The sequence below is a fragment of the Ursus americanus genome, chromosome 13, assembly GCF_024610735.1.
Source record: "Ursus americanus isolate L20-20 chromosome 13, mUrsAme1.1.p, whole genome shotgun sequence".
Lineage (NCBI taxonomy): Eukaryota > Metazoa > Chordata > Mammalia > Carnivora > Ursidae > Ursus > Ursus americanus.
In genome coordinates, this window is record NC_142139.1 from 21,468,082 (window position 1) to 21,489,358 (window position 21,277).

General features: G+C 37.5%; 1 protein-coding gene and 1 pseudogene across 1 annotated transcript in view; both read right to left on the reverse strand.

The window, feature by feature from the left end:
- The window catches only part of SCLT1 (sodium channel and clathrin linker 1), a 204,364-nt gene that overhangs the window by 55,545 nt on the left and 127,542 nt on the right, over positions 1-21,277 (reverse strand). The window contains exons 16-17 of the mRNA XM_045798986.2: positions 19,700-19,845; positions 3,920-4,112 (exon numbers count right to left, since the gene is read on the reverse strand). Of these exons, the coding sequence (XP_045654942.2) occupies positions 3,920-4,112; positions 19,700-19,845 (339 nt within the window). The remainder of the gene's footprint in view (positions 1-3,919; positions 4,113-19,699; positions 19,846-21,277) is intronic.
- LOC123793287 (proteasome subunit alpha type-2 pseudogene) lies at positions 5,884-7,493 on the reverse strand (annotated as a pseudogene).

Genomic DNA, 21,277 nt, shown 5'->3' on the forward strand with positions numbered 1-21,277 from the left:
GCAGTGGCCTTAAGATCAAATGAAAGTTTCCTATAATAAGTTGTAAGTTTCTCAGCCAACTGACCTCTCAATATCCAACTGTCTTGATCTTTTTGGCTCCTTTCAGTTTGTCTATGGAGGATCACACTCTTTTTCAAGGGGAAGAAAAGCAGTGAAGTGTAGCACTAGGTTCTTATGTTGGCAAAGAAGGAATCAGCTACAAAGCAGCAGTTATCTGACAGTGATCCTCCTTTATAAAATAGAATTTATAGCTATCTAGTTAGTTAAGAGGTTTTGCCCTTTATTTACCAATAATTCTTAAGCTAGATGCAGACTTGGCAACAGGGAGCAGTTTTGGTAGGATACGTGGGCTAGAAAAGCTTTCAGTCATTCTTTTGTTCTCCAAAACATCAATTACTATCCTGAACTTATGTTAAAGACAGATAAAATGTAGTACCAGGTAGGGGGAAGTCATTGATTCCTCTCTTCCCCACTATAAAAACAAAACCCAAAAGCAGATGTATATTGGAAAATAATGGAAAATAAAAAAATTAAAAACAAATATAAGTTCTCTGTAATCTACAACTCAGAGATAACTACCCTCTACTTCTAGATAATTGTTTTTATTTATGAATTTTAGAATTTAGATTAGTGTATATAGAATTGCAATATATATATATAAATATATATTCTGACATTTTTCCTATTTTTTTAAAACTTAGAACACAGCAATATAAGAGCATTATAAATTATTTGGAAATAATTTTTAATCATGACTCAATAAAGTATTTTATAGATGTATGATTTCACTGTTCCTTTATTTCTAGATAGATTGTTTCTAATTTGTTATTATGAAAAACACTGCAATGAAATTTTAAAATTATGAAATATCCTAATTATTTTCTTATGAACAAATTTTAGACTCTATACCATTTTAAACTCTCAGCTGCACATTCACTCACACTGGTAACTATGCAGCTAATCAATAGTGAGTTTAAACTTTTAAAAAGTTGTATATTAGCAATTTGTTTCCTTAGTTTGTGAATTCTGTTCATGTCTCATGCATGTTTTTCTAATAGGTTACAAATATTCTTCTTTAATATCTTTCAAATATTATATATGAATGATTTTTTGTCTTTTGTCATATTTACTACAATTATTTCCCCCAGTTATTTCTTTTCTAAACACTTAAAAAATGGTTCTAAATATTTAAAAACTTTATATACTTAAATTTAATAATATATTCATTTGCAATTTCTTCTTTTTTGGTTTTGTTAGGAAAGTTCTTTTCCATCTATCAGTTATACATTTGCCTATATTTCCTAGTAATGTTTTATGGTGTCACTAGTAGCTTTTAGTTATTAATCCATATGAAATTTATACTATGAAATTTAAAATATAAGAGGAAGATATAACATTTTTTCACCAAAGTACACAGACTTATTTTATTATAGAAATGTTTTAGTACGAGAACTTTCAAGCATACACAAAATAGAATATTACAACGAATCCCTATATGCCTATCACCCAGCTTCCATAAGCATCAAAGTCAAAACTACTCTTGTTTTATTTACAATCCTGCTGACCTTCCTTTGCCAAGATTTATCTTTTGCTTACAATGAGCTACATAAGTCTTAGGGGTACAACCTCAAGTTTTACACATATACTGACATACCAGAGTCACCACCCTGATTTAGATACCTCCGGAGGCTCCCTCATATGCCCTTTTAATCATTACTCACCCTTTGAAAATGTAACTGCTATTCTGATCTCATCCTCATAGGTAATTATGCCTATTCTTCACTTTCATATAATGAAATTAATAGACTATGAGCTTTTTTATCTGTGGCTTCTTTGTTCAACATTGGGTCTGTGAAACTCATCCATTATTACTTATAGACATAGTTCATTCTTTTTTATTCCTGTATCTATTTCATGATATGAATACACCACCATTTATTTATGTAATCTCATGTGGATGGACATTTGAGTTATTTTCAGTTTTTGACAGGATTAAAACTTCTATGAATATTCTTATGTGCATGTTTTCATGAATATAAGCACTCATATCTGTGGGTATGAAGCCACTATTACTTGGCATCATATGTAATATATGTCCAACTTTAAGACACTGCCAACTGGTTGCTTTACATCTTTGTCAACACTTGATGCTCTTAATTTTAGCCATTCTGGTAAGTATGCAGTGGTACCTCATTGTAATTTTAATTATATTTTGTTGATAAACAATGCAGTTGGACATTTTTTCATACATTCTCTTTTGTGAAATGCATATTTCAATTTTTTGCCCATTTTTGGAAATAGGGTGCTTGTTTTTTCCTTATTAATTGCTGTTTTATCATTATTAATTAGTAACAGTTTTTATATTCTAGATACTAGTCCTTGTTTGTGTTATATTACATTATGTATATACAAATGTATATTTATATATTATTGTATTATAAATGTGTATTATACATATATTATCTATCTTTTATGCATTACAAGTACTTCGTGTATTATAAATACTTTCTTTCACTTTCACTCTCTGAATGGTATCTTTTTTTTTTGACAATTTAGATTGTGATTTTTAATAGGCAAAACTGGCAAACCGAGCCAGCATTGTACTTAATGGTGCCTTTTAACAGACTCAATAATATTAATTTAATGAAATCCAATTAGTCTTTATGTTATGATTATTTTTTTGTGTTCTCATTAAGAAATTCTTTCTTACCCAAGATCATGAAGATTTTCTCTTTGAAGCTCCATTGTTTTATATGTTGCATTTAGGTCTACCAGGCAGCTCAAATTAATTTAAATGTATGGTATGATATGGGGGTCAAGGCTTATTTTTAAAATATGGACCCAACTGATCTAGCATCATTTATTATAAAGATAATTCTTTCCATATTGAACTACAGTGGTGCTTTTTTATAAATGAAGTGATTATGAAAAACGGGTTTGTTCCTGGACTCTGTTTTGTTCCATTGATCATAATTATTATTATATTGATAGCACACTGTCTTAATTACTGTAGCTTTATATCAAGTCTTGAATCCCCACAGACTAAAGCATAAAGCAGAAACTTCTCTGTATGATATAAGGCTCTCTTTCAGAGTTCAAGTTTTTATAAATAACTACAGTGTTTGATGCTTGTAGTAGGAGGCATTCAGTAAATATGTGCTGATATGAATTAGATTGGAATGTGACTTCTTATAAGTATACAGCAACAAAAAACAAAGTGAAACATGAATACTGCCACCTCATATCCTTTCTATGAAACTGGAAGATATAGGTCTTTATCATAAAGAGTTAATGACAACTTTTATAAAAGTTGCATGGGATGGGGTAAGGGAAGCAACATGTTGAAGGTGATACCGGTGCTTCTTGAAACTCCCTTAAACAGCTTATCTTATTCTTATTGTCAAAGCATGTTAAACGTTAGAATGAGGAAGGGGGGAAGGAGAGTGAAAATAAAGGAGAAATTTTTTTTTCTTAAGGAGACTTTTATCCCTTGCCTTCCTCCTAGCATGGAAATTTTAGACTACCTATGAGAGGTTCTCAGAGCATACTGATGTAGCATCCTCTATAAAGCTAGTTTTAGAGTTCAACTTTTAAGAGGCTATTATAGAAGAGAGGGTGGCAGTCTATAAAGTTATCTAATCTATAGTTTTGCTAGCACTGCTTAAATTGCTTTGGCAGGAATATCAGTGTATTTCATGGTTGGAAAGAATTTTGTGTGTGTGTGGATAGTGAAAGCAATCATTTTCAAATATGCTTGCCAAATTCTACACTACAAAAAAGACTGGTTAATGCTCTGCATTATGATTTAGTGCTATTTGATGAAAAGGCCAAAAAAAAAAAAAGGTCTTAAAATGTTTTACTGGGTCTCTCTAAATATTTTTTTAGATACACATTTAACTCTAACTACTCTTGCAAATACCTTTAATTTGGCTTTTTTTTGAGCCTCGAGAGCAATCTTTCTTAAATCCTCAGTCTCCTTCTGTAACTGTTCATTTTCTTGCTGAAGTTTCAGCCTTTGTTCACTGACAAATCCACAGTTCTCTCTCTCAGACTCCAATACGTTTTGAAGTTTCTGAATCATTTCTTGGCAACGTGATATCTCTTCTGAGGAACTGATTAAAAAAACAAAAGGAACCTTTAAACTTAATGATCTGTAATGAAAGTCGAGAAGTTATGTTTTATAGTACAGACTTTTGTATTCTTTGTTCTGACCCATTTCTCTTCACTGTAGACTTAAACTATGTAGTTTCACAACATTGTATTATCCCAGGCAAATATAACCAATTTAACAATCTCAACTAATAAACTGAGCTGTTACCACTCACCTAGAAAATCTATTTTTTTTTTTAAGATTTTATTTATTTATTTGACAGAGATAGAGACAGCCAGTGAGAGAGGGAACACAAGCAGGGGGAGTGGGAGAGGAAGAAGCAGGCTTCCAGCGGAGGAGCCTGACGTGGGGCTCGATCCCAGAACGCCGGGATCACGCCCTGAGCCGAAGGCAGACGCTTGACGACTGAGCCACCCAGGTGCCCCTCACCTAGAAAATCTATGTCAAACTTTTTTTTTTTTTTTCAAATTTTTGCTAACAGTGAGAATCACTGTGTAACAAGGACTTTGAGGGGATACACTGGTAAGGTAATAGTAAGGTAATGGTAAGGAAGGTGAAATAGGTAATGATCAAAATTCAATCAACTCCATAGGAAGACACATTAGTTGTCTATATTACTAAATTACAATAAGACCTATTTCATATTTTCCTGTTATATGACTTAAAAATTGGTTTTTAACAATAAACTTCCAGCTCCTGTTTTATCAGTTTAAATAGGTTATATTTCTTGAACTTTCTCAACAATGGATTACTGGGTGACAGAACCTTCAAACATGTATATTTGCTTCAATATATTGCTAATTTTTATTCCTATCTTTAAAAATTTCCATCTTTTCAATCCAGCTAATCAAATATTGTGAACATTATCTGGTCAACAGGTGTCAGAGGGAATACATAAGGTCCTTTATTTCCATAATACTTTGGCTCTTTTTTCCTATTTCAACTTTGGCTGATAAAGTTCCTAAAGAAATGATAGATCTAGGCAATGATCATCCAAGGATGATAAAATCAGAAAGATGCTAACATCAGAAATAATCGCATATTATGTGCCTCCAAACTGAAGTCCAAAATATTAACATTTATGAAGAATTCTTACAAAAAAATGTCAACTGGATCGGGTCAAGCCTCTTGATTTGATTACTAGTTTTTAGGAATTACATGGGAGAGAGAAACAAGGTAAATGGCATCACATATATGCATGCAGGCAGAGGAAACTAGAATACAAACAACCTTGGTTTCAACAAATTGTTAGAAAAAAATAGAGAATGGGGGCCTAACTAGAAATAAATATCTATTTACTCTCCCTTCTACATCCATTCATCTGTTGATTGACACTTAGGTTGCTTCCATATCTTGGCTACTGTGAATAATACTGCAATGAACATAGGAGTGTAGATATCTTTTTGAGACAGAGATTTTCCAGAAATGGATCACATGGTAGTTTTTAAAATCTTTTGAGGAACCTCCGTATACTGTTTTCCATAGTGGCTGTACCAATTTACATTCCCACCAATAATGTACAAGGGTTTCCTTTTCTCCATATCCTCACCAACACTGGTTATCTTTTGTCTTTTTTTGTTTGTGTGTTTGGATTTAACAGTTTATTATGATTTATGAGTGTCATTAAAAAAAAAAAACATCAGTACATTAAACCATGTAGAAATAAGTACGCAAAAAGCCTGCAAAACAAAATATACTTTAAACATGGTAAAGTAGAGGAATTATCTAAAATTTTGGATTTTCCAATCACTTGTTATTATGCTAATGGTAGTTTAGTAATCCTTAACTTCAGTTGAAGTAAACCTCCTAAATCTGGCTTCACTGCAGTTTCCAACTTCTATGTTATCTACTGTCATCTGCTCTTCAAAGTTTTCCTTTAGGGTTAATATGGCTGTGTGAATGGCATCTTCAAGTTCCAGGTCTTTGTTATTTTTCTGGAGGAGGCAAAGTGAGCTTCAGATGGATTGAACTGAAATAAATACAGTTGTCCCTCATTCCAACCACAAATTAGTAAAGAAACTCCAAATGGATGAATACCACCTGACTGAGCGTATTCTTGCATCACAGAAGCTACTCCCTATACCAGCTGAGCTGCTAGAATGGATCCTTGGTAAATGAGACAGTACCGCTGAGCTAGTTTTTGAGCTGTGTGCACAAGCACTCTGTAATCTGGGCCCATGCCAGTGTACACCAAGCCTGCATGCTCAGTAATTGCTTCCACTTTGTTGACACCTTGCTCATCATACAGAATGGAATTGTTTCTTCTCAGTTGCTAACATCACACTATTTGCAGCTTAAATTCCCACTGGAGGGGCTCTTCCAACTACAACAGTGAAAGCATATTCAATCTGGATAAGTTTACATTTGCTGAATGTAGTCAGCCAAAAGCTGTAACCGTGCTCTGCCATCTTTACCTGGAGTCTATCTTTTGTCTTTTTGAAAATAGCCATTCCAACAGGTGTGAGGTGAGACCTCAATGTGATTTTGATTTGCATTTCCCTGATGATCGGTGATGAAGAGCACCTTTCGATATACCTGTTGGCCATTTGTATGTCTTCTAAGAAAAGTCTCTTCAGGTCCTTTTCCCATTTCTAAAGCAGTTTATCTATTTTGCTATTGAATTGCTCAGCTTCCTTATATATTCTGGATATTAACTCCTTATCAGATGTATCGTTTGCAAATATTTTCTTCTATGCTGTAGATGGTCTTTTCACTCTCTTTGCTATGCCGAAACTTCTTAGTTTGATGTAATTACACTTGTCTATTTTTACTTTAGTTACTTGTACTCATAGGGTCAGATCTGAAAATCACTGCCAAGACCAATGTCAAGAAGCTTTCCCCCTGTTTTCTTGCAGTAGTTTCACAGTTTCAGGATTTACATTTCAGTCTTGAATCCACTTTGAGTTGATTTTTGTATATGGTGTGAGATAAAGGTTCGATTTCAGTCTTCTGCATGTGGACATCCAGTTTTCCCAATACTATTTATTGAAAAGACTATCCTTTCCCCATTGTGTGTTCTTGGCACTCTTGTCAAAGATCAGCTGACCATAAATGCATGCATTTGTTTCTGGGCTCTCTATTCTGTTCCACTAATCTGTATGTCTACTTTTATGCCTGTTGGACCATACTGTTTTGATTACTGAAGACTTGTAATATATTTTGAAATCCGGAATTGTGATGCATTCAGCTTGTTCTTAAGATTGCTTTGTCTATTCAAAGTCTTCTGAGGTTCATTATGAATTTTTTTTTAAAGATTTATTTATTTGACAGAAAGAGAGAGAGCACAAGCAGGGGGAGTGGCAGGAGAAGGAGAAGCAGGCTCCCTGCTGAGCAGGGAGCCAGACACAGGGCTCCTCGATCCCAGGACCCCAGGATCATGACCTCAGCTGAAGGCAGATGCTTAACTGACTGAGCCACCCAGGAACCCCCATTATGAATTTTAGGATTGATTTTTCTATTTTTGTGAAAAATGCCATTGGAAATTTGATAGGAACTTTATCGAATCTGAAGACTGCTTTGGGTAGTGTGGACATTTTAACAATATTATTTCATCCAATTCATTAAGATGATACCTTTACATTTATGTGACTTTCTTAATTTCTTTCACCACTGATTTTTAGCTTTCAGTGTAAAGTTTTTTTTTCACTTCCTTGATTAAATTTATTCTAAGTATTTTATTCATTTTGAAATTACTGTGAATGGGATTGTTCATTTCTTTCTCAAAGTTTGTTAGTGTATAGAAATGCAACTGATTTTGGTATGTTGATTTTGCATCCTACAGCTTTACTGAATTTATGTATTAGATCTAATGACTTTTTTGGTGGGGTCTTCAGGGTTTTTTCAATGTATAGGATCATGTTGTCTGTAAACAGAGTCAATTTTACTTTTAATTTGGATGCATTTTCTTTCTTTTTCTTGTAACTGCTCTGACTAGCACTTCCATTACTATTTTGAAAGAAGTGGCAAGAGTGGGCACCACTGTCTTGTTCCTGATCTTTTTTTTTTTTTTAAACAGTATATTCTTTTTTTTTTTTTAATATTTTATCTATTTATTTGACAGAGATAGAGACAGCCAGCGAGAGAGGGAACACAAGCAGGGGGAGTGGGAGAGGAAGAAGGAGGCTCATAGCGGAGGAGCCTGATGTGGGGCTCGATCCCAGAACGCTGGGATCAGGCCCTGAGCCGAAGGCAGATGCTTAACCGCTGTGCCACCCAGGTGCCCCTCTTGTTCCTGATCTTAAAGGAAAAGATTTTAGCTTTTCAACATTCAGTATGATGTTAATAGTGGGGCTTGCCATATATGGCCTTTAATATGTTGAGGTACATTTCTTCTCTAATTTGTTGAGAGTTGTTTTTATCATGAATAGATATTATATATTGTGAAATGCTTTTTCTGTATCTCTTGAGATGATCACGAGTTTTATCCTTCATTCTTCAATGTGGTATAGCCCATTTACTGATCTGCATATCTTGAACCATCCTTGTCTCCCAGGTATTAATTACACTTGACAACTGTGTATGATCCTTTTAATTTGGTCTGCTAGTATGTTTTTTGGAGTATTTTTGCATCTGTGTTCATCATGGATATTAGCCTGGAATTCTATTTTCTGATAGTGTCTTTGTCTTGTTTTGTTATCAGAGTAATGCTGGCCTCATAAAATGAATTTGGAAATGTTCTCTCTAATTTTTTGGAAGAGTTTGAGAAGGACTGGCATTTAAGTCTCCTTTAAATGTTTAGCAGAATTCACCAGTGAAGCCATCTGGTTCTGGGCTTTTCCAAAACCCAAAGAGGTTTTTGATTATTGATTCAATCTCTTTACTAGTTTTCAGATTCAGTCTTGGAAGGTTGTATGTTTCCAGGAATTTATCCATTTCTTCAAGTTTATCCAATTTGTTGGTATGTAATTGTTCACAGTAGTCTCTTATGATTCCTTGTATTCATGTGGTATCAGTTGTAATGTCTCCCTTTTTTTATTTCTGATTTTGAGTCTTGAAACACACTTGAGAATGTGTATTATGCTGTGTTGGACAGAATGTCTATTAAGCCAATTTGGTATAAGCATTGTTCAAGGGTGCTGTTTTCTTACTGATTTTCTGTTCTGGATGACCTCTTGTTGAAAGTGAGCTACTAGTTTCCTACTATTACTGTATTGCTCTCTATTTTCCCCTTCAGCTCTGTTAATATTTGCTTTATATATTTAGGTGCTCTGATATTGAGTGCATATAGTTTTATGATTGTTATTTTCTTTTGATGAATTAATCCCTTTTTATCATTATATAATGATCATTTTTGTCTCATGACAATTTTTGACCTAAGTCTATTTGTCTGATATAAGATACCCCTGCTGTCTTTGGGTACCATTTGCATGGACTATCTTTTGCCATCTCTTCACTTTTAGCCAATGTGCTTCCTCAAATGTAAAGTGACTTTCTAGTAAGCACCATATGGCTGGATCTTATTTTCTAATCCATTTAGTCTATGTCTTTTGATCAGATAATTTTTTTTACCCAGTTACATTTTATTTTTTTATATAATAACTTTTTATTATGTTATGTTAGTCACCATACAATATGTCCTTAGTTTTTAATGTAGTGTTCCACGATTCGCTATTTGCGTATAACACCCAGTGCTCATTGCAATATGTGCCCTCCTTTATACCCATCACTGGCCTATCCCAATCCCCCACGCACCTCCCCTCTGAAATCCTCAGTTTGTTTCCCAGATTCCATTGTCTCTCATGCTTCATTCCCCCTTCTGTATACCCCCCTTCATTCTTCCCTTCCTTCTCCTACTGATCTTCCTGCTATTTCTTATGTTCCATAAATGAATGAAACCATATGATAATTGTCTTTCTCTGCTTGACTTATTTCACTTAGCATAACCTCCTCCAGTCCCATCCATGTTGCTGCAAATGATGGGTAATTGTTCTTTCTGATGGCTGAGTAATATTCCATTGTATATATGGACCACATCTTCTTAATCCAGTCATCTGTTGAGGGGCACTCAGCTCCTTCCACAATTAGCTATTGTGGACAATGCTGCTATGAACATTGGGGTGCATATGGTCCTTCTCTTCACTACATCTGCAGCTTTGGGGTAAATACCCAGTAGTGTAATTGCTGGATAATAGCGTAGCTCTATTTTTAACTTTTTAAGTGACCTCCACACTGTTTTCCAAAGTGGCTGTACCAACTTGCATTCCCACCAAGAGTGTAAGAGGGATCCCCTTTCTCCACATCCTCTCTGACATTTGTTGTTTCTTGCCTTGTCAATTTTTACCATTCTAATTGGTGTAAGGTGGTATCTCAATGTGGTTTTGATTTGAATTTCCCTGATGACTAATGATTTTGAACATTTTTTCATGTGTCTGTTAGCCAGTTGTATGTCGTCATTGGAAGAGTGTCTGTTCATAGCTTCTGCCCATTTTTTGATTTATTTGTTTCTCGTGTATTGAGTTTGAGAAGTTCTTTGTAGATCTTGGACACCAGTCTTTTATCTGTAGTGTTATTTGCAAATATCTTCTCCCATTCTGTGGGCTGCCTCTTAGTTTTTTTGACTGTTTCCTTGGCTGTGCAGAAGCTTTTTATCTTCATGAAGTCCCACAAGTTCATTTTATCTTTTGTTTCTCTTGCCTTTGGAGATGTGTCATGAAAAAAGTTGCTGTGGCCGATGTCAAAGAGGTTGTAGCCTATGTTTTCCTCTAGGATTTTGGTAGATTCCTGTCTCACATTGAGGTCTTTCATCCATTTGGAGTTTATCTTTGCGTGTGGTGTGAGAGAGTGATCAAGTTTCATTCTTTTGTATATAGCTGTCTAATTTTCCCAGCACCATTTATTGAAGAGACTGTCTTTCTTCCACTGGATGTTTTTTCCTGCTTTGTCAAAGATTAGTTGCCCATAGAGCCAAGGGTCCATTTCTGGGTTCTCTATTCTGTTCCATTGGTCTATGTGTCTGTTTTTGTGCCAGTACCATGCTGTCTTAGTGATCACAGCTTTGTAGTATAGCTTGAAATCCGGCAACGTGATGCCCCTAGCTTTGTTTTTCCTTTTCAACAATTCCTTGGTGATTCAGGGCCTTTCCTGGTTCCACACAAGTTTAAGGGCTGTTTGTTCCAGTTCTTTGAAAAATGTTGTTGGTATTTTGATTGGAATGGCACTGAAAGTGTAGATTGCTCTGGGTAGCATAGACATTTTAACTATGTTTATTCTTCCAATCCATGAGCATGGGATATTTTTCCATCCTTTTGTGTCTTCTTCAATGTCTTTCAAGAGTGATTTGTAGTTTCTAGAATATAGGTCCTTTACGTCTCTGGTTAAGTTAATTCCGAGATAACGTATGATTTTTGGCACTATTGTAAGTGGAATGGATTCCCTAATTTCTCTTTCTTCAGTCTCATTGTTCATGTATAGAAATGCAACTGATTTCTGAGCATTGATTTTGTATCCTGCCACATTACTGAATTGTTCTATAAGTTCTAGTAGTTTGGGGGTGGAGTCTTTTGGGTTTTCTATATAGAGTATCATGTCATCTGTGGAGAGAGACAGTTTCACTTCTTCTTTGCCAATTTGGATACCTTTTATCCCTTTTTGTTGTCTGATTGCTGTTGCAAGGACTTCTAGTACTATGTTGAATAATAATGGCGAGAGTGGGCATCCTTGTCATGTTCCTGGTCTTAAGGGAAAGGCTTCCAGCTTTTCCCCATTGAGAATGATATTCGCTGTAGGCTTTTCATAGATGGTTTTTATGAAATTGAGGAATGTACCCTCTATCCCTACACTCTGAAGGGTTTTAATCAGGAAAGGATGCTGTATTTTGTCAAATGCTTTTTCTGCATCAATTGAGAGGCTCATATGGTTCTGGAGTCTTTTCTTGTTGATGTGATCTATCACACTGATCAATTTGCGAATGTTGAACCACCCTTGCATCCCAGGGATGAATCCCACTTGGTCTTGATGAATAATCTTTTTAATGTACTGTGGGATCCTATTAGCTAGGATCTTGTTGAGAATTTTGGCGTCCGTATTCATCAGGGAAATCGGTCTGTAATTCTTCTTTTTGATGGGGTCTTTGCCTGGTTTGGGGATCAAGGGAATACTGGCCTCATAGAATGAGTTTGGTAGTTTTCCTTCTGTTTCTATTTTCTGAAACAACTTCAGGAGAATAGGTATTATTTCTCCTTTGAATGTTTGGTAGAATTCCCCGGGGAATCCATCAGGCCCTGGACTCTTGTTTTTGGGGAGGTTTTGATCACTGCTTCAATCTCTTCATAATTAACCGGTCTGTTTAAATAATCAATTTCTTCCTGTTTCAGTCTTGGTAGTTTATAGGTTTCCAGGAAGGCATCCATTTCTTCCAGGTTGTTTAATTTATTGGCATAAAGCTGTTGATACAAGTTTCCAATGATCCTTCCTATTTCATTGGTGTTGGTCGTGATCTCTCCCCTTTCGTTCATAATTTTATTAATTTGGGTCCTTTCTGTATTCTTTTGAATAAGTCTGGCCAGTGGCTTATCGATCTTATTTATTCTTCCAAAGAACCAGCTTCTAGTTTTGTTGATCTGCTCTACTGTGCTCCTGGTTTCTAATTCATTGATCTCTGCTCTAATCTTGATCAACTGCCTTCTGGTGCGTGGGTTAGGCTTGTTCTTCTGTTCCAGCTCCAGCTTCTTGAGGTAAGAATATAAAAACTGCATTTTAGATTCTTCTGTTCTTTTGAGCAAGGCTTGGATGGCTATGTATTTTCCCCTTAGGACTGCCTTTGCAGTGTCCCATAGGTTTTGGACCGATGTGTTTTCATTTTCTTTGGTCTCCAAAAATTGTTTAAACTGATTTTTAATTTCCTGGTTTACCCAGGCTTTCTTGAGCAGGATGGTTCTTAGTTTCCAAGTGTTTGAGTTTCTTCCAAATTTTTCCTTGTGATTGAGTTCCACTTTCAAAGCACTGTGGTCTAAGAATATGCAGGGAATAAACTCAGTCTTTTGGTATCAGTTGAGACCTGTTTTGTGACCCAGTATATGGTCTATTCTGGAGAAAGTTCCATGTGCATTCGAAAAGAATGAGTATTCTGTTGTTCTGGGGTGTAGTGTTCTATATATATCTATGAGGTCTATCTGGTCCAGTATGTCGTTCAAAGCTCTTGTTTCTTTGTTGATTTTCTGCTTAGGTGATTTGTCTATTGTTGAGAGTGGAGTGTTGGGGTACCCTACTATTAACATATTATTATCTATATGTCTCTTTATTCCGGTTAAGAGTTGGCTTGTGTATCTAGCTGCTCCCCTGTTGGGGGCATAGATATTTATAATTGTCATATCCATATGTTGGATACATCCTTTAAGAATAATATAGTGTCCTTCTGTATCTCTAACTACAGTCTTTAAAATCTAATCTGTCTGATATGAGAACTGCTACCCCAGCTTTCTTTTGATGTCCATTGGCATGAAAAATGGTTTTCCATCCTTTCACTTTCAGTCTGGATGTATCTTTAGGTTCAAAATGAGTCTCTTGTAGACAGCAAATGGATGGGTCATGTCTTTTTATCCAAGCTGCAACCCTGTGGCATTTTATAGGAGCATTTAGATCATTCACATTGAGAGTGATTATTGAGAGATATGATTTTAATGATGTCATGTTGCCTGTGAAGTCTCTGTTTCTATAGATTGTAATATTTCTGTTGTGTATCCCTCTTGGGGTCTTTTTACTTTTATAGAACCCCCCCCCCCTAATATTTCTTGTAGGGCTGGCTTGGTAGTCACATATTCTTTCAGTTTCTGCCAGTCTTAGAAGGTCTTTGTCTGTCCATCAATTCTGAATGACAGCCTTGCTGAACAAAGGATCCTCGGCTGCATGTTCTTCTCAGTTAGAGCTCTGAAAATACCTTGCCAACCTCTCCTGGCTTGCCAGGTTTCTGTAGACAGGTCTGACGTTATTCTGAAGTTCCTCCCTCTGTACGTAAGGATTTTCTTCCCCCTGACCGCTTTCAAGACTGTATCCTTGGATCTAATATTCGTGAATTGCACTATGATGTGGCGTGGTGTAGGTCTATTCTCATTGGTCTTGGGAGGGGTCCTGCCTCTTGGACACAAATGCTTGTTTCCTTTGCTAGATTAGGGAAGTTCTCAGCTACAATTTGTTCAAATATCTCTTCTAGACCTCTCTCTTTCTCCACCCCCTTGGGGATGCCGATGATTCTGACATTGGAAAGTTTCATTGAGTTAGTAATCTCCCGTAATCTACATTCTTGAGATTGGATTTTTTTGAGCCAAGTTTCTGTTTTTTCCTTCTCTTCCACCATCCCATCTTCCAATTCACTAATTCGTTCTTCTGCCTCATTTACCCTGGCCGTCAGAGCTTCTAGTTTAGACTGCATTCATAGCATTTTTAATTTCTGCCAGATTCACTCTCATTTCCGCCCTTAGAGATTCTATATTCTTGTTAATATTTTCGTTTATATTTTTTTCAAGGCTACACATCATCTTGACCATTGTTACTCTGAACTACATTTCTGACAATTTGGTTATATCCATATCCATTAGTTCTGTGGCAGAGGCTGCCGACTCTGTATCTTTTCTCTGTTGGGGGAGATTTCTCTTCCTCGTCATTCTGATGAGGAGAGGTTGTGGGGATGTACAGAGTCCAAATTATTGACCAGGACCTAAGCAATGTGCACTTGTTTCATAATGACCTTAGGGATGTGGGCTTCTTGATTTTTCAGCCTGCCTTCTGGGGGGAGGGGCCTGCCGCACTGATACTCAGGCAACCCTCTTTGGGTAGAGTTGCTGCGTCCCCTGAGAGGGGGGATGGGGATGGGCACAATGTGAACTGGTATTTCCGGGCTTTTGTTCTCTGGCAGCTTTCCCTGGCGGTTTTCTGTGACTCTTCTGAGAGTCAGAGCAGCATTGGCCGAATCTCAGCCTCTGTCTCAGAACAGAGAGATTGCAGTCCGCTCTCCACTGAGCTCTCCTGGCCACTTTTAACTCTGTTTCTATTGGTGCTGCTAAAAACCTCGCAGCGTTCGGGGTTATGTGTCCCATAGCCACTCTCCCAGCCCTCGCTTCCAGGGTTGGCACGTCTCTGTCCTTTGCGCTTCTAACACTGCAAGCTACCCCCGGTCTCGCGCGTGCGCTCCCAAGCTCCCTGTTTCAGTGTGGTTCGCGTGCACTCCGGAGAACCGGTTTTCAGTCTGGTTGTGCGCACGCTCCCTCCCAAGCTCCCGGATACAGTCTAGTTCAAGTGTGTGCTCTGGAGCTCTGGTTTTCAGTTTGGACATGCGTGTGCTCCTGAGCTCCCGGTTTCAGTCCAGTTTGAGTGTGTGCTCCGGAGCTCCGGTTTTCAGTCTGGTTGTGTGCATGTTCCTGGGCTCACAGTCTCAGTCTGCTTTCCTGTGGGTTCTGGTCCACAAGTCCGGCCCGCTCCCCAGTGCAGGTGGCTACTGCTTCCCAGCGCCTGTGCTTGGCGGCTCCTTCCCCCTTCTGTTTATCTTCCGATATCTGTGCGGGGATTCACGGCTCCCCGCTTCGCACCTCAATACTTAGCACTGGGGATGTTCGTTTGTAGAGATCCTGATGTATCTTCCTACGTCTCGGGCTGATTTCATGGGTGTTTAGAATGATCTAGTAGATGTCCAGCTCGATTCAGGGGACCAGCTGAAAAAAGGTCCCCTACTCCTCTGCCATCTTTTTCCGACCCCTCTGATTAGGTAATTTAATCCACTTAAAAGTAATTTTTTTTTTTTTAAAGATTTTATTTATTTATTTGACAGAGATAGAGACAGCCAGTGAGAGAGGGAACACAAGCAGGGGGAGTGGGAGAGGAAGAAGCAGGCTCATAGCGGAGGAGCCTGATGTGGGGCTCGATCCCATAACGCCGGGATCACGCCCTGAGCCGAAGGCAGACGCTTAACCGCTGTGCCACCCAGGCGCCCCCACTTAAAAGTAATTATTAACAGATAATAACTACTGTGATTTTGTTAACTGTTTTCTGTTTTGCAGAAACAGTTTATTCCTTTATTCCTATTTTAGTTGTGTTTTTTTGTGATTTGTTGAATTTTTATAGTAGTTGCTTTCATTCCTTTCTCTTTATCTTTTGTGTGTCTACATTGTTTTCTGATTAGCATGAGGCTCACATTTTTGTTACTGATGTTATACATATTTTTATATTGTATATCAATTAACACATTATTGTGCCTCTATTATTTTTAATACTCTTATCTTTTAACTTCTATATTAGAGTTAAAAGTGATTTATATACTACTACTATATTCAGAGTATTCTGAGTTTGACCATTACCTACTTTTACCAGTGAGTTTTACACTTTCATATATTTTTATGCTGCTAATTAGTATCCTTTCATTTCCACTAGAAAAATGCTTTAGCATTTCTTTTTTTTTTTTTTTAAAGATTTTATTTATTTATTTGACAGAGATAGAGACAGCCAGCGAGAGAGGGAACACAAGCAGGGGGAGTGGGAGAGGAAGAAGCAGGCTCATAGCGGAGGAGCCTGATGTGGGGCTCGATCCCGTAACGCCGGGATCACGCCCTGAGCCGAAGGCAGACGCTTAACCGCTGTGCCACCCAGGCGCCCCTAGCATTTCTTTTTTTTTAAAGATTTTATTTATTTATTCGACAGAGACAGAGACAGCCAGCGGGAGAGGGAACACAAGCAGGGGGAGTGGGAGAGGAAGAAGCAGGCTCATAGCGGAGGAGCCCGATGTGGGGCTCGATCCCATAACGCCAGGATCACGCCCTGAGCTGAAGGCAGACGCTTAACCGCTGTGCCACCCAGGCGCCCCGCCCCTAGCATTTCTTATACAGCAACTCTAATGGCGATGCACCAGCTTTTGAGCTTTGTCTTAGAAAATTCTTAATCTCTCCTTCATTTCTGATGAACAACCTTGCTGGGTATAGTATTCCTGGTTTGCAGTTTTTTTTCTTTCAGTACTTTGAATATATTATACCACTCTCTCTCTGCTACAAGGTTTCTTCTAAGAAATCCATTGATAGTTTTATAGGGGTTGTGGGGGAGTCCCTTGTAGGTGATGAATCACTTCCTGTTTTCAAAATTCTTTTATTTTTGGCAATTTGATTAGAATGTGTCTAAGTGAAGACCTCTTGATGTTGAGCTTATTTGTGATTCTTTGGGTGTCATGGATCTGGATGTCAACTCCCTCCCCAGATTTTGGAAGTATTCTATTATTATTTCTTTATAAACTTTCTGTTCCTTTTTCATTCTGTGCTCCTTCTATTTTCATAATGTGTATATTGGTTTACTTTAAGATGTTCTATAACTCCTGTAGGTTTTCTTCACTCTTTCATTCTTTCTTCTTCTAACTGGATGATTTCAAACCAGCTACCTTCAAGTTTGCTGATTTTCTTCTGCGTGATCAAGTCTGCTGCTGAAACTCTACAGAATTTTTCAGTTCAGTTCTTCAGCTCCAGGATTTCTGTTTGCTTCTTTTTAATGGTTTCTATTTCTTTGTTAAACTTCTCATTTTGTTCATGTATCATTTTTCTGATTTTATTTAGCTGAATAATGTTCTTTCATAGTCCACTGATTTTAAGACAACACTTAAAATTTTTGTCAAGCAGTTCATGGATCTCCATTTCTTTTGGGTCAGTTAGATAGCTTTATTAGTTTCCTTTGGTGTTGACATATTTGCCTGATTCTTTCTTGGTATCTGTGTATTTGAAGAAGCAGATTCCTCTTCCAGTCTTTACAGACTGATTTTGGCAGGTAGACTTTCTCCCACCAAGTCCTACAACTGATGGGGCTGCTTCTGGGATTGTGGTTGAGCAAGATTGAAACCATGTCATGTGTCTATTGCTAGGTTCATGGCTGGCAAGCATGTAATCAGGGGCACAGTCAGGTGCTGTGTCCCATGGGTTCCTAAGGGTCCTTCCTGTGATGTCACTGGGCTGGTCCATGGGTGGGTAGGACTGCTTTTGGACTGTGGTAGAGTGGGACTAAAGCTGGGTCACAAGACTGCCTCAGGGATTGCAGTCAGGTCTGAGGTCACTGGGTGTGTAACTAGAAGCATCTACAAGTGTGGCTTCTGCTGGGTCTTTTGGGTGGCTCCCTGGCCATGAAAGACTACCTCAAACTGTGGTAGAGAAGTGCTGGATCCATGTCTTGTGGTTTTTGTTACGTCTGCAGACAGGTGTGACTTCTGCTGGGCAACTATTAGTAAGTACTCCCATCAGTTCACTGGGCTGGTTCCTGAGGGGACAGAACCGCCTCCAGACCATAGGAGAGTGGAACTAGAGCCTAGATGCAGGGACGACAGTCAGCTCTGAGGCTGGCGGACCTGTTACCTGAAGTACCCACAGGGATGGCTTCTGCTGAGTCCCTTAGTGGAGGGGGCCAGGTATAGGACTGTGGACAAGTAGGGCTAGAGCCAAGACTATAGGGACATGGGGCTGCTCTGGTCCATAGACAGGACCATAGAGTGCACTGCCACTGGTGTGCAAGCTTCCCTCCCTGTTTTTGGGCTTCAACAGTGTTTTGTAATCTCCCACCTGGATCCCAAAGCTCTCACAAAGGCACTTTTGTCTAGGGATGCCTTTCATATATTTTTCTGTGGAGGGACATGGGCTGGGTACCTCCAATTCATTCCACTGTATTGCTGACATTATTAGTCTTTATTTTTAAAATATCTATTAAACATATTCTGTAACAGATTGAGATTTCATGCAATTCAAATTAAGTTTTACCGTATTAAGTAACACTCTGGGGGGAAAAGGTAGAAAATTATTCAGAAGGGATATGCCAGACTATAAATTTACCATTTTAATAGACAATGTAATAAATAAACATGATGGATTATTATAAAATATTCAGTAACAAAAAAAATGTTAAGAATAAACTGAGTATAAAAGCAATAATTATAAGGAAGCTACTGTAAAACCTGCATAGTTAGTATGAAAAAACCCAATCTTATGAGCATTCTTTTTTTTTTTTTTTTTTAAAGATTTTATTTATTTATTCGACAGAGATAGAGACAGCCAGCGAGAGAGGGAACACAAGCAGGGGGAGTGGGAGAAGAAGAAGCAGGCTCATTGCGGAAGAGCCTGATGTGGGGCTCGATCCCAGATCGCCGGGATCACGCCCTGAGCTGAAGGCAGACGCTTAACTGCTGTACCACCCAGGCTCCCCGAGCAGTCTATTTAACTGCCAGAATGGAGAAATCTAAAATAAAATGGTGTAATACTGTTAAATCTTTTCTTCCTGAGGAAATTAGTTTTCAGAAATAAGCTTAAAGGGCGCCTGGGTGGCTCAGTTGGTTAAGCGTCTGCCTTTGGCTCAGATCATGATCCCAGGGTCCTGGGATTGAGCCCGCATCGGGCTCCTTGCTCAGCAGGGGGCCTGATTATCCCTCTCTCTCTGACTGGTGCTCTCCCTGTTTGTGCTCTCTCTCTGTAAAATAAATAAATAAAATCTTAAAAAAAAAAAAAAGAAGCTTAAAAAAATTCTATTTGGTGCTAAAAAGTTTTTTTTTCAACATATATGAAAGTCCTATTTAAAAAAAGTAAAGAGTCTATCAGAAAGCATATGAATTCTGAAAACGTTAACAGAAAACAGAAAAGAATAACTTACTTTATTTCAAGTTGCTTTATTTTATTTTCTGTTGCCTTAAGTCTTAGTTGAAGATCATCTTTTGAACGCTCTGCAACCAGGCATCTTTGGTGCATTTCTTCTAGTTTTCTGTAATCACTTTCATTTACTCTGCCTTCACGGTAAATCTGTAAAAGATGATTATATGTATATTACCTTACAGAAGAAAACTGTCTTAAGAAATTACACAGTTTAGAAACTGAAATCAATGATAAATAAAACTTCATAATCATGTGTTCATCTGTTCCCATTGCCACATAGTAAGACATCAGTAATTTTGGTTATTTCATATTTATAAAATAAAATGCTGAAAACTGACATATAAAAATTGCTTATTTTTTGAAAGTATTCATGCTCACTGTAAACTATTTAAATAGTTTTAATATCTTATTTTTTAAATTTTTATTTATTTTATCCTTTCTTTTATTAACATGATGTATCATGTTGATTGATTTGCAAATATTGAACCACCAGGAATAAATCTCACTTGATCATGGTGAATGATTTTTTTAATGTATTGCTGGATTCAGTTTGCTAGTATTTTTATTGAGAATTTTTACACCCATGTTCAACAGGGATATGGGCCTGCAGTTCTTTTTAGTAGTATCTTTATGCTGGCCTCAGAGAGTGAATTTGGAAGGTTTCCTTCCTTCTCTGTTTTTTGGAATAGTTTGAGAATAGGTATTAACTCTTTAACTGTCTGGTAGAATATGTTTGTGAAGCCATTTGGTCCTGGGGATGGTTTTAATATTTTAAAAAGAAATGTAAGATAGCCGAAATAAAAAATACTCTAAATGTCACCAATTGGAGAAAGCTGTTTTGATTAAATTGTCTTGAACACCCTTCAAGACAATTCTATATTCAGGCATGCCTGGGTGGCTCAGTTGGTTAAGTGTCTGCCTTTGGCTCAGGTAATGATCTTGGCATCCTGGGATTGAGTCCCACTTTCGGCTCTCTGCTCAGCAGCAAGTCTGCTCATGCATGTTCTCTCTCTCAAATAAATAAAATCTTAAAAAAAAAAGACAATTCTGTATTCTGATTAAAAAATACAGATATACGCTATGGTGCAATAAACAGAACTATCTGAAAGTGATTCTATAATCTTACTCTGGGTTAACTAGACCATAATCTAACTGAAATGGGGGTGCCTCTTTTCCCAAAAGGAGTGGGTGTACCCAAGCTCAGTTTCTTATGAGACTAGGCTTCCTACCACAACACAGGGGCTGTAACATCACAAGAACTGTAAAGTATCCAGGTGCTAAGCAGCTCACATTTTCAGACAAATTCTACCCATAGCTACCCTCTAAATCCAGACTGCCTGGCCAAGCAACCTGTATCTTCTCCCACTGAAGAGACTGTTTTGTCACTTCTGTTCTATAAAAAGGTAGAATATCAGCAAGTTAATGTCCCACTCTAAAATACAGACATATCTATATCTATATTATCTATATCTCTATATAGCAGTGCTTTGACTTCAGCACACTTGTCTGCGTGGGAGACAGTGGGACAGTGGGAGAATGAGGGACCTGTGCCTTTTCTTTACCTGTTGTCTTTAGTCTT